The following is a 10613-nucleotide window of genomic DNA, read 5'->3' as shown; positions in this document are numbered from 1 at the left end:
GGGGTGCTGGGAGCCTAGCCCGCCGCGCCGCCGGCGCCGTCTCCCGTCACGTGACCCCGCCGCTCACCTTGCGGGCCCCGGCTGCTCCGCGGCGGAGGCGGGGCCACGGCCTGGGATTGGCTGGGCCTCGGGGGCGGGCGGAGCGGTCGCGACCGCGCGAGCCGAGGCATCGGCTGCGGGGTCCCAGCTGCAGCTGCGAGGCCCGGCTCAATCCCGCCGGTGTAGGGTCTGGATTGGTAGCTGCCGGTGCGGGGTGGGCGGGGCAAGGGGCGCCTTTCTATGGCACTTTCTCTCTGCATTCATGAGGTTGCATAGCCGCTCTTTAGAGAGGTTTGCTTTAGCTCCGAGTCCGTCTGACAAGTGAGGAAACTGAGGCCGAGAAGTAGGAGGCGTTGCCATCTGCTGGGCCACGCAACCTGCTAAGGGGAGGCCGGGGACCAAGACCTCGGGGTCTGCGCTCCCACGCCCGCTTGGGGCGGTGGGCGTGGGGAGCAAGGGCCTTGCTCCGTTCCCTCCACCCAGCTGCACCCCTTGCCGCTACAGGAGGCTCCCTGGAGGAGGAGCTCCGGACGCGGAGGAGGAGCCAGGGTAGCCCCGGGAGGGGGACACAATCCTTTCTGATAAGAGGCAGCGCCCGGGAGGAACCCCGTCCGCCGGTTGGGCAGAACACCCCGGGAGCAGCCTCATGGAAGAGAAGCAGATCCTGTGCGTGGGGCTGGTGGTGCTGGACATCATCAATGTGGTGGACAAGTACCCGGAGGAGGACACGGACAGCAGGTAGGGGCGCCCGGGCCCCTCGGAGACCCCAGGGGTCGCTGCAGCCCCGTGTTTGTGCCCAGCAGCCGAAACTACAGGGCCGCGGAGCCAGGGGCCCCGCAGTGAGGCCGTGAGGGTCCAGCCTCCTCGGGAGCCGGTCCCCGGTGCCCTCTGCCCGGGACCTGGGGAAAGAATTGGGCCTTTAGTAATAAGACCCAAGCTTTGGATAGCATTGTGTTCGCCAATTCCCATTCCAACCCTGGGACTGTGTCAGGCATCATTGTCCCCATTTTACCCATAAGCAAGTAGAGACTGAGAAACGAAGTGATTTACCCACGGGCGCGCAGCCAGTATGGAGCAGGACCGGTTTCTTTCCTTTTAACAAGACCCGTATACTTGCCTCTCACTAGCATTTCCTTCTAATTTATTTACCACATAGATATCTCATCTGTCTCTAAAAAAAACAATTGAGGTAGGTTACCATAAGAAGTATGTGCAATTAGACTGTTCAAGAACGTTTAAAACCAGAGTCTTCGAGCTTCACGATGGCTTGGGGCTTGCTGGCACTGCAGGCAAATTTGGAGATGCCATATGTTATGGATAGAGGTGGTTCATGAGCTGTGACAAACTTTCTCTGGTGCTAAATTCCTAAAGGAGTTCACCAGAAGTCCTTTTTACAAAAATCAGTGGACAACATAGTGGACGTCCTTCTTAGTTGTCTGGTCAAAGCTGAAGAGTCATTTGTTGGTTCTTATATTCCCTCTTGCTAAGAACCACACCATTACACTGTAATCCCAAGAAGGCATTTCTGTGGGGTGGAATACGAGGCTTTCTCTTGGTGCAGTCTAGTGCTTAGACTACTGAGAACTGCTCCTTGGCTATCAGTTGTCTCAGCCAAGAACTGGGTAAAAGTCTAACTCGAGATTGAGCTCGGGCAAGACACCATGAGGTTCTCGACAGCCGAGAACCATGAGGCTAGTTGAGGAGAGAGACCCGGGCATTCTTCAGGCTTTGGGTCCACCCAGCACAGTCACGTGAATCGTCATGTACTTTTCCCAAGGCTGAAGGGAACTTCAGGGTTGACTTTTGTGTACAAATATACCTTAGCCTAAAAGTTCTGCTTCATTTATTTCTCTTCATTAATGGTTCTTTGGGACTTGGTCCTCTTACTGTAAGCTGCCACAGTTGTTATTATTCTTTTTGGAACAGGAAGAATAGAAGTAACAGCCTGCACCCTTTACCTCGCAGTATTATTGGAGCACAAAGGAGAAATCATTAAAGTGCTTTGGCTATGTATGCATAAGTTATCATTTTTTTTTGTTGGTGATGACAATGAAGCCCTTCAGGTGTATCTTGAGTTAGTTTCCTTTTATTAGATTTTCAATAAAGTTGGAGAAAAACTAAAGGAAAAAAACCAATGTAACTATGTGAGGTGATGGATGTGTTAACTAACCTTAACGTAATCATTTCGCATATATACATACATCAAATCATCACATTGTGCACCTTAAACTTACAGAATGTTGTATGGCAATTATATTTCAATAAAGCTGGAGAAAAAAGGCAAACAAACAAAAAGATGGAGAAAAACTGTTCTCCATCTAATAATCTTTTTAACTCTTGGCATCGTAAAAGTTAACTTGGCTCCACTTCTTAAATGATCACAATGTCCAGCTTTGCTTCCTGTCTTACTCATTTTAACCTGAAGTTATTATTGAAGTGGGCTCTCCTAAGACAGGAGCAGGTAGCAGATTTGACACCTCTGGGAAGAGTCACTTGGAGTTATCCACCTCTCAAGGAGGAGGCTGAAGGTACAGCAGCCCTGCGGGAGATGTTGGTCATTGTAACTGAGGAGGAGCTAACCCAGAGTGAGTGGAGACCTCAAATTGTGATGGACCCAAATGAGTGGTTTCTTGATGTCATAAGAATAGGTGGAAGATAGAAATGAATTGCTGTGAACTTGAATTTAGCCTGGACTGGAGAGACAGACCCGATCCTCAGTCAAGCCTCTTCCCTTCGCTGAGCCTCAGCGGCCCATCTAGAAAATGAGGATGGCCTGGATGCTTTCTGAGGGGGTTCTCCCAGCTTCTACATTTTGTGGGCCCTACCCAGGGCACTGTGGTTGGCCCTGTTTGTCCCAGGACCAGCCTGCTGGAGTTGCAGGGACCCTCCTTGTGTTTTGCAGGTGCTTGTCCCAGCGATGGCAACGTGGAGGCAACGCATCCAACTCCTGCACTGTTCTCTCCCTGCTTGGAGCCCCCTGTGCATTCATGGGCTCACTGGCCCCAGGCCACGTTGCCGAGTGAGTGGAGGAGGGAGCAGGGGAGGCCTGCCTGCAGTGTTGGGGGAGAAGAAGGAAGTCTTAACTGTGGGTGGGCACGCTATAAGAAATGGTTTGTGGCCACCAGAAATGGGTGGGAGGGGGCGGAGTGGAGTACCAGCATCCCAAACCCTCCCTGGTGTGGCTTATCTGCTGCTCAGATGTTAACACTGCTCCTGCTGAAGGTTTCATTTCCACAGCCTGTTTTCTTGGCCACTTCCTGGAGCCTGCTTCAGCTTCCCCATCTTCTCCTTCCTTGCTTCCAACAGACTCCGCAGTGGATGTGACTTTGCCCTTCTCATGTCGCTTATCCTGGCTGTGCTTGTGGCAGAAGGGAGTTAGGGACATGTTGTACCCACCTGACCTCAGGGACATCCAGCATCCTTGGTCCCAGGGTCCAGGCCCACAGTTTCTTCCTGGTTGAGAGGGTAGGGCCAGTGCTCATGTCCTCGTTGTTCACTGAAGCAGTGAGAGAACCCTGCCCAAGGACACCCCAAAGCCACGTGCCAAAGTTGGGTGCAGACCCATGCCTCCAGCTCATTGCTGCCAAGGCTACAGCCCATAAATGGCCCATGTGCTTTCTCCATGTTGGCTGCTTCAGGGACCCAAGAGCCCTTTGACCCCTGGCACTGCAGCTTCAGCAAGCGCTTATCAGGAGGTGAGGCCCACACTTTGCCCACTGTGGGCACTGGGGCAGGCTGCCAGGTTGCTGGCCTATGAAGCACAGCCCTTTGAACCCTGGTTTGAGGGGGCCGCTGCCAGATTCCCTTCCTTGATGAACTGGCATGAAGTGAATAAGGGGGCAAGAGGGGCCCTGTGAGATTGGACAGAGGGGCCGAGAACCAACAGCCAGTCACTGGTTAACCCTCTTCAGCAGCTGCCTACCCTCCAAGCTAGAGACAAGACTGCTCTTGCTTAGGGTAGTGGACCCACCATCCAAATTCTCCCAATGGTTCAACAAACATTTAATGAGCACCTACCATTTGCCAGGCACTGTGGGTGCAGAAGTGTTTTGGCAAACCAAACCGTATTTTCCATACTGTGGGAAAGCTACTACTTAAATATCCTGGAGATGTAGGACAAGGAAGGATACCCCAACTTGGTACCTTTGTACAAATCTGTATTGTCCACCTTTGGTGTTGCTGAAAGTGTGGTCTAGCCATAGTGAGAAAAGTCAGGACGCTGGCTGCTGGGCATAAGTGCCAGCTCTTGGGCACAGGACATGGCATTTCCAGAGAGGGCCGGGAGGGGTGGGGCTGACATCCTTGTTCTGCTGGTGCAGTCTGTCTGAGGGCCCCCCGCCGCCAGCTCACTCTGATTGGAGGGAGTTCTGAGTGAGAGTCTAGACCAGGCCCATGCAGAGGGGAATCAGGCACTGGGAGCCAGCTCACTACCCGGGAGGGTTTGCCTCAGTGCAAGAGGAGAGGGCAGTGAGCAGGCCCACCAAGGCAGCCCCACTTCCCGGCTGGGCATCATGGATGCAGGTGTAGAATGAGAGGGAAGGACCAGAGGACTTCAGAGAGAAGAGTACCATGGGGATGAGCAGGCAGAGGGCAGCAGGGGGTGGGGGAGCAAAGTATCACCTTGGTAATTATTAATTCTGCCTGGGCCTTGCATGAAACAAGCCACAGTGCCCTCACCTACTTGACTCAAACAGGGTACATGCTCTAGGCCCCAAATTCACCCTATTTACCTTTAGGAACACAAGCAGATCCTTTTCAGCTTGAGTCAGACTGAAGGACAAGGTCAGGGTTGGAGTTTGCTTCAGCCAGGACCTAGAGTGTACCTTAGTGTTTTTCTCACTGAGTTCCAGGCTAGGCACCCCTGCCTGTCCTGCTCCCTTGCACAGCCTGCTACAGCACGGTGATTTCCAGTTCCCTCTGAGTACCCTCTGCTTGCACTCTGGGGCTCTTGTGGCCCTGCCAGCTACCCTCCAGTCCTCAAACCCTTGTCGAATTGCGCCTCCCCTGGGTTACTCCGCCCTGGCAGTTTTGTCCTGGATGACCTCCGCCGCTATTCCGTGGACCTACGCTACACAGTCTTTCACACCACGGGCTCCGTCCCCATCTCCACAGTCATCATCAACGAGGCCAGTGGTAGCCGCACCATCCTGCATGCCTACAGGTTTGTACACCTGTCTGCACCTTGCCAGCTGCTACCATCGTCACTGAACTCCCAGAACAGGACCCTTCTTCTCTCAGAGGCCTACGTGCTCCAGCACCCCTCCCCACCCTTGTGGGAGGCCCAGGCCACTTGTAGGCTCTAATCTGTGTCTCCTTGCCCTTCCCTTGGCTCGGCTCCACTCCAAGCTTCCTGGTGGCTGACTTCAGGCAGCGGGGTGTGGACGTGTCTCAGGTGGCCTGGCAGAGCAGGGGGGAAACCCCATGCTCTTGCTGCATCGTCAACAACTCCACTGGCTCCCGTACCATTGTGCTCTATGACACGTAAGGCCCCCTGGCCTCGCCCTGCCACAACCCACCAATCAGCTCCCTCACTCGCCACCATGGGCATCCCAATTGCCTGCCCTCTGTGGCTTCTCTCTTTGTACCAGAAATTGTCCCTGTGCCAGACTGTTCAGTGATTTCTGAATTGTGTTCAATTAGGGGAGAAGTGAGGTGGGAAGGGATGGGCTTTGCTTTGCCTGGCAACGTGGCCTTGGTGGACACCAAGGATGGGCAGGCAGGCCTGTGCAAAACGTAATTTATGATGTGATTCCTCCATAATTAGCCAATCAGCAGCCTGGGTGAGCATGGGGAAATTGTTCTGAGGACAGAGGGACAGGAGATGTAATTCAAACCATCTAAAGCCCTGAAGGGGGCCCACTGGGATTTCCAGGGTCAGCCCCAGAGTTGCCAGCCTGCAGCATGGCACCAAGGAGCTGGGGTTTGGGTGTTCAAAAAAGAGGAGTACCCCTCGTCCCCCAAGGCCCCAGTATAGTGAAGCCAGACCAAACACCACACACTACTCACAGCCATTGCTAAAGTAGAGAAAAGGGGAACATTGGGTCAGCCAATCAGGGCCATCCGATGTGGGGCTAACCTGGGGAAAGAGGGATCCCTTTAGGGTTACAAGCTACTAGGGAGAGGTCCTGTGGGCTCAGACCCTTCTCATCTCTCCCAGATTCCCTCCTGAAGAATCTCAGAGGTTTAGTTTACTGAGAACCTAGTGTGTTCTAGGTAATATATTAGGGCTGAAATGGCCCAAGCCCAGCTGCCCTGGGGTTCAGGCTGTTTCTACTGCCCAGCATGGCCACTGGACCTGGGGAGAGGGGCAGTCATCCTGGGACAAGCTTGATGACCAGTGGTCCCTGGGCTCCGTGTGTGTGTCCCAGTGAACGAGCGGTTGGGCATGCATGGTAGAAGTGACCTTCACACTGGGCAATCCTAGTCACCCGCCCACTAAGCAACAATCTTGAAGCAACTTTGATCAAGGACATGACATGGGTATTCACAGGAAGGGACGGAGAGGAGCTCCCAGGAGAAATGTTTATTGCCCACTGGCCTCAGTCCAGGCATATCCACACCCGTTACCTCCAACTGCAGCAGGCCTCTGAGGCTGGGGGTTTTGGCCCCATATACCAATGGGGAAGCAGCCTCGGAAAGGCCCAGGTCACACAGCTGGTTAAGAGAACAGAGGATTTGGCTACAGAACGTGGAGGGGAGGACATTGGCTGTGCGTAGGTCTCTGGCTAAGGAGGATCAAGGCGAACCCTACCCAGGTCTCCACACCGAAATCGGCCAAACATAAACTCATCCTCAAGCACCAACCTTGACCTCAGGATTTCAACACAGAGCTGCCAAACTCAGGACAGTGGTGCTGTCACCGCTGGGGTGCCAGCAGTGAGTGGGACCAGACGCGAGCTCCGGGCAGAACAGCCATGGCATTTGTAGTTTCCCGGAACACTGTATGCTGGGAGCTGTGTGTGCTGCTGGCAAGAGGGATTCTGGGAATTGTAGTCCATGGTGCTCTTAGAGGTTTCTGGGAGATGTGGTCTCCAAGGCACACAGAACTTACCCCTTGACACATGCTGCAGTTGTTTGCCCTTAGACATATTACAGCATCAAACACAGGAAGGAGCACCCTAACAATCTGCCTCCAGTCATCTGTCTAGATGGAGCTGAGTGGGGCAAGGAGGGGTCAGGAGTTTCACCTGGGCAGGGTCTGTCATAGAGCTGAGTCTCAGGCCTGTGCTGTAGATCCAGCTTCCTGCCATGCTGCAGGCAGCACCAGGCATAGGGGCCCCAGCATACAATTAGAGATCCTGGCGCTGACCTCACCATGCTCCTTCTTCTCTGTCCTTTCTGTCCTGTGACTTAGCAACCTGCCAGATGTGTCTGCTATGGACTTTGAGAAGGTTGATCTGACCCGGTTCAAGTGGATCCACATTGAGGCAAGCCCTGCCCTACCTGTGTTTCAAGGGTCTCAACCTGCCAGCCCCTCCACATGTTCTGCCTCCTCTTGGTTTATTTGAACCATAAAGTACCTTAGAGATAAATGAATCCAACCCCCCTCATCCCCTCTTCATCCTTCTTTATGTTTTCAGGTAGGAAACTAAGGCCGAGAAAGGCTGGGTGACTTACTCAAGGTCACACAGCAGGATGTAGGCGCCAGAAGCAGGATGCTGGCTCCAGACAAAGTCTCGTGCTTTCTGTGTTAACAGGCTGCCTCACCTCCTCCGGACTCAGCCTCTGGCAGGAGCCTGGCTGTAGGAGGCCTGACCCATTACCTCTGGGGAGGCAGGAATGAGAGGGCGTGACCCAGCTCCCAATAAAGGGAACTAGAATCTTCATTCCAAGAGAAGTTTTGGAGTTTGGGTGTGAGGAAACCCTAAGTCCTGAGTTCTAAAACTAGCCCTGTCATTTAATTTATTGTAGGCCCTTAGGAAAGTCTCTCTTTTATTCTTTAGTCCCCTTATGTGTGAAATGGTAGGGCTGGTTGATGAGGTCTCCAGTGTCCAGGACAGCTCCAGAATTTTGAGACTTAGGATGGGTTTCCAGCCCAGCCTCTCCTGGCCCCTCTGCCCCCTCATCCAGAGTTCCAGCAGGGAGGGAAGAATGGGCCAGATGGGCTGGAGAGTGCCCAGCTGGTCCTGAGCTGCCCTGCTCTGCCCCAGGGCCGGAATGTGTCGGAGCAGGTGAAGATGCTGCAGCGGATAGAACAGCACAATGCCAGGCAGCCTCCGGAGCAGAAGATCCAGGTGTCCGTGGAGGTGGAGAAGCCCCGAGAGGAGCTGTTCCAGCTGTTTGGCTACGGAGACGTGGTGAGCATCCCACGCAGCCTCTCCTTGCCACGTCCAGCTAATTTGGTTCTTAAAGGGAGCCTAAGCTTCCCCTTGTCCTGCCCACTACACGTGGAATGACAATTCCTAGCTTGGTGGCATTTTCGCAGGTGGAGGGGCAAAGCAAAGAGGCAGACCCCCAGCTTTGGGCTCTGGTGCAGGCCTCAGCAGTGGCCCAGGAGGAGAATTTCCCCACCCTAGTGGGTACATAGGTGGGAGGGTAGCCAGAGGGCTTGGACAGGTCCAAGGCAGCCAGCCACAGGGCAAGCCTGTGTGGAAGCATCTCCTCCCTGGGCCTCCTCAGTGTTTCCCTCTGTCAAATGATGAGATAAGACAGTTCTCGGAGGTGTCCTCCAGCTCTGGGGTGGGTGGCAGGTTGTGGGAGCCACTGGGGGTGAGGGAGGATGGAAAGGGGACTTGCACAAGGTAAATTTGGGCAGGGCTAGGATGTAAATGGAACCTGGGGGACAATCCTAGCATCATAGCTGAAGCTGGTTGGGCCTCAACCTTAGCTACACATTAAAAGATAGGGATGCCTGAGCCCCACCTTCGTTTTTCATTTGATCAATAGGGGTGGAGTCTGGGCTGAAGTATTAAAAAATGCAAAAGTCTCTCTGGTGACTCTAATGTGGAGCTGCTGTTGGGGAAGTTCTTGAACTCCTACTCCTTTGTTTTAAAGATAAAGAAACAAGACCTAGAGGGCTTAGTTGTACGAAGAAAACAAAAAATCAAAACAAAACCACCCCCAAAACCGGGGTTTAACTTGGCAGTGGTAGATTGCACCCCAAGATGGCGCTCCAGGCTTGCTTTGGGTTTTCAATCGCTAGGAAATTCGTGGATCTTGGAACAAATAGACTAGGGCTTTTGTGTCACAATTTACAGGGCTGTATTCTAGCATATCTTGAGCACATATGAAAACGTGTTCCCGTGAGACAGAGAGATGCTATGTTGGGGGTTTAGGCGGCCATTTTGGAGGAGGTGGCATTATAAAATGGGGGCATGCCTAGGCTGCTGGTGGTGAGTGACAGCTGAGGCTGGAGTTAAGGTGACTGTCAGCCTCTCTTCCACTGCCCACAGGTGTTTGTCAGCAAAGATGTAGCCAAGCACTTGGGGTTCCGGTCAGCGGTGGAGGCCCTGAGGGGCTTGTACAGTCGTGTGAGGAAAGGGTGAGCTGGGGGAAGCCAGGAAGAGGCCTTAGGTGTGGGGAGCAAATGAGCCTGGACTCCAGGGCCTGCCCTGGGGAGGGGGAATGAGGCTGGGGGCCAGGGTGGGCTAACACCCGGCTGAGTGGAGGGTCTTGCAGGGCAGTGCTTGTGTGTGCCTGGGCTGAGGAGGGCGCCGATGCCCTGGGCCCTGATGGACGGCTGCTCCACTCGGATGCTTTCTCACCACCCCGGGTGGTGGATACTCTGGGGGCTGGAGACACCTTCAATGCTTCTGTCATCTTCAGCCTGTCTCAGGGTGAGTACCCCAGCAGGAGGGGCAGGGCTGGGGCCCGCCCCTGCCCAGAAGACCAGGTTGATCCAGCTACTTGTCCCTCCCTCCAGGAAAGAGCATGCAGGAGGCGCTGAGGTTTGGCTGCCAGGTGGCTGGCAAGAAGTGCGGCCTGCAGGGCTTTGATGGCATCGTGTGAGCGCCCTGTGGCAGGAGGCACCAGCTCACCACCACCCCCATTGGAGGCTGGCATCCCTGGCTGCCATTGCCTTCTCCCCTCTGTCCAGCCTGGCATCTGGGCTGCCCTGCTCCCTGGGCCAATGCAGGCTGTGGGAGGGCTCTGCCTGTGTCCTGGCGTCTCATACTGCAGAGCCGCAGAGCAAATAAATCTCCTTCCCCGAGCCAGCTTCCTCTGGCAGTCCATTTGTCCTTGATGTCTGAACTGCTCTGGCTGGGGATTCCCGAGGCTTTGACACGACAGTCCTTCGCCCTCTTTTTCTCCATTCCCCGAATTCACCCCCCACCCCCACCCCACCCCAGGCCCAGAGGAGGGGCTGCCTATACCAGAGCAGCAGGAAGTGCCCCGCGCCCGTCTGGCCTGCCTGCCACCAGTGGCCCAGCTCCTCTGGTGAGATGCAGCCACAGGGATGGGTAGAGACGGGAGCCTTCCGCTTGGGGAGGACACTTAACTCCACGCACCCCAGGGAACCTTCCAAATCACCACAAACCATGAGAAAAGCTCCTCTGGGCCTGCACTGTCACAAGACTCCAGTCTCACAGCCCTAGGAGTATCCACATGGCTGAGCCAACCTGACAGGCCAGCTG

The 10613-nt window shown here is 54.6% G+C and overlaps 1 protein-coding gene across 10 annotated transcripts; it reads left to right on the top strand.

Annotated features, from left to right (window-relative positions):
• The first annotated feature begins 118 nt into the window (after positions 1–118).
• KHK (ketohexokinase) lies at positions 119–10189 on the top strand. Of its 10 annotated transcripts, none has more exons than XM_070574267.1 (10): positions 119–226; positions 544–777; positions 2942–3058; positions 5066–5200; positions 5386–5520; positions 7394–7466; positions 8190–8336; positions 9432–9520; positions 9658–9815; positions 9902–10189. In XM_070574267.1, the coding sequence occupies exons 2-10, from the start codon at positions 686–688 to the stop codon at positions 9985–9987; spliced, it is 1032 nt and encodes a 343-aa protein (XP_070430368.1). In that variant the 5' UTR covers positions 119–226; positions 544–685; the 3' UTR covers positions 9988–10189. The 10 variants fall into 10 exon arrangements, 9 of the variants coding, with proteins under 9 accessions (XP_070430368.1, XP_008511246.1, XP_070430373.1 ...); XM_070574269.1 differs by having other exon boundaries at positions 145–236; XM_070574272.1 differs by lacking the exon at positions 5386–5520 and having other exon boundaries at positions 123–226.
• Positions 10190–10613: the final 424 nt, after the last annotated feature.

The sequence above is a fragment of the Equus przewalskii genome, chromosome 14 (assembly GCF_037783145.1).
Source record: "Equus przewalskii isolate Varuska chromosome 14, EquPr2, whole genome shotgun sequence".
Lineage (NCBI taxonomy): Eukaryota > Metazoa > Chordata > Mammalia > Perissodactyla > Equidae > Equus > Equus przewalskii.
Note: the sequence above shows the minus strand (reverse complement) of the source record. Positions and strands in the feature narration are given on the sequence as shown.

Excerpts from the sequence above, each read along its gene's own strand:
- KHK (XM_070574267.1), top strand. The coding sequence starts at position 686 with ATGGAAGAGAAGCAGATCCTGTGCGTGGGGCTGGTGGTGCTGGACATC. Across the intron at positions 778-2,941 it reads GAGGAGGACACGGACAGCAG|GTGCTTGTCCCAGCGATGGC; the intron begins GTAGGGGCGCCC and ends TGTGTTTTGCAG. Across the intron at positions 8,337-9,431 it reads TGTTTGGCTACGGAGACGTG|GTGTTTGTCAGCAAAGATGT; the intron begins GTGAGCATCCCA and ends CACTGCCCACAG.